This window comes from Procambarus clarkii, chromosome 37, assembly GCF_040958095.1.
Source record: "Procambarus clarkii isolate CNS0578487 chromosome 37, FALCON_Pclarkii_2.0, whole genome shotgun sequence".
Taxonomy (NCBI): Eukaryota; Metazoa; Arthropoda; class Malacostraca; order Decapoda; family Cambaridae; genus Procambarus; species Procambarus clarkii.
Genome location: NC_091186.1, coordinates 9,940,402 through 9,942,156, shown reverse-complemented (window position 1 = coordinate 9,942,156; position 1,755 = coordinate 9,940,402). Strand labels below are relative to the sequence as shown.

Here is a 1,755-nt window from a genome sequence, read left to right as displayed (position 1 = left end):
TAGTAGTAATAATAACATACAATATTTTATATACAATAACATACAATAACAATACAATATTATACCAATAACATACAATATTTTATGGTATATAGGAAGATCAGTATTTAGTCACAGCAAATATGAGGTAATTAATAAGTAAGGTTAACAATAAGAACAAAACACAGGTTAACAATAAGAACAAAACACAGGTTAACAATATGAACAAAACACAGGTTAACAATAAGAACAAAACACAGGTTAACAATAAGAACAAAACACAGGTTAACAATATGAACAAAACACAGGTTAACAATATGAACAAAACACAGGTTAACAATATGAACAAAACACAGGTTAACAATAAGAACAAAACACAGGTTAACAATATGAACAAAACACAGGTTAACAATAAGAACAAAACACAGGTTAACAATAAGAACAAAACACAGGTTAACAATAAGAACAAAACACAGGTTAACAATAAGAACAAAACACAGGTTAACAATAAGAACAAAACACAGGTTAACAATAAGAACAAAACACAGGTTAACAATAAGAACAAAACACAGGTTAACAATAAGAACAAAACACAGGTTAACAATAAGAACAAAACACAGGTTAACAATAAGAACAAAACACAGGTTAACAATAAGAACAAAACACAGGTTAACAATATGAACAAAACACAGGTTAACAATAAGAACAAAACACAGGTTAACAATAAGAACAAAACACAGGTTAACAATAAGAACAAAACACAGGTTAACAATATGAACAAAACACAGGTTAACAATAAGAACAAAACACAGGTTAACAATATGAACAAAACACAGGTTAACAATAAGAACAAAACACAGGTTAACAATAAGAACAAAACACAGGTTAACAAGAAAGATGACAAGAGCGGAGGAATATTGGTTACTTAAGGTTAATAAAGTAGGTCTTAGTTTATCTTTTAAACTGGACAAGAGCAGTACAATTGTTAATCTCCTTAAGGAGGTCATTCCACAGTTTAGGACCCGTGATTTGCACTGAGGTTTTGATTGGTTAAGTCGCACTCTTGGGGGGGGGGGGGGAGTACTAGAAATATATTAGTTTCTGGTGTGAAGACCTTGGGGGTCCTGATACACCCTTCATGGAAGCACTTCAGGTCAGGATCATCACTGTACTGTGGAGTTGTGTACACTTAGAGCACACTTGCGAGGATGGGCAGACACTTACACTTAACTTATTCAAGTACTTCAGTAAGGGAGCCAAGTGCTATCTGGGGCTGGAGTTTGTAACTGCTGTGATTGTTAATTATGTTGAGTAGTTAGTGGTGGAAGGTAATCATGGGGTGTAATACCCAGACGCAGATGACATAGGTGAGATATGGAGAGATGAGAGACTAATGGAGTGACTAATGAGACTAATGAGAGAGACTAATGGAGCGTGACCAAGGCGAGAGACATAGTATCTGACCTTGGAGAGAATATCTACTGTTTAAGATACTTTTTGTTGCATTTTAGTAGATCAACATTGCATTTAGTAGATGACAATGGAAGTTGAGGTTGTTATCAATGTCAACTCTGAGGAATTTACCTTCAAATCTGCACATTATTTGGGAATTCTTAATACTTAGGAACATCTGTTCTGGAGAACCTTTACTAAACAATACGTGAAATATTTTAATATCAATATTAAGGGGAAGTTCTGTTGACAGTCAGCCATTGGTCAAATTTTTTTTTTAGTTCAATATTGACAGTGTCATTTAGAATAAGTGGGTTAGATTTA

General features: G+C 33.6%; 1 protein-coding gene across 1 annotated transcript; it reads left to right on the top strand.

Moving 5' to 3' along the window:
* Window positions 1-200: 200 nt before the first annotated feature.
* On the top strand, window positions 201-908 carry LOC138372126 (putative uncharacterized protein DDB_G0286901). Its single transcript, XM_069337439.1, has one exon. It carries the CDS (start codon window positions 201-203, stop codon window positions 906-908), a length of 708 nt encoding a protein of 235 aa, XP_069193540.1.
* Window positions 909-1,755: the final 847 nt, after the last annotated feature.

What these genes read in the sequence shown, in the direction of transcription:
- LOC138372126 (XM_069337439.1), top strand. Translation starts at nt 201, where the DNA reads ATGAACAAAACACAGGTTAACAATAAGAACAAAACACAGGTTAACAAT.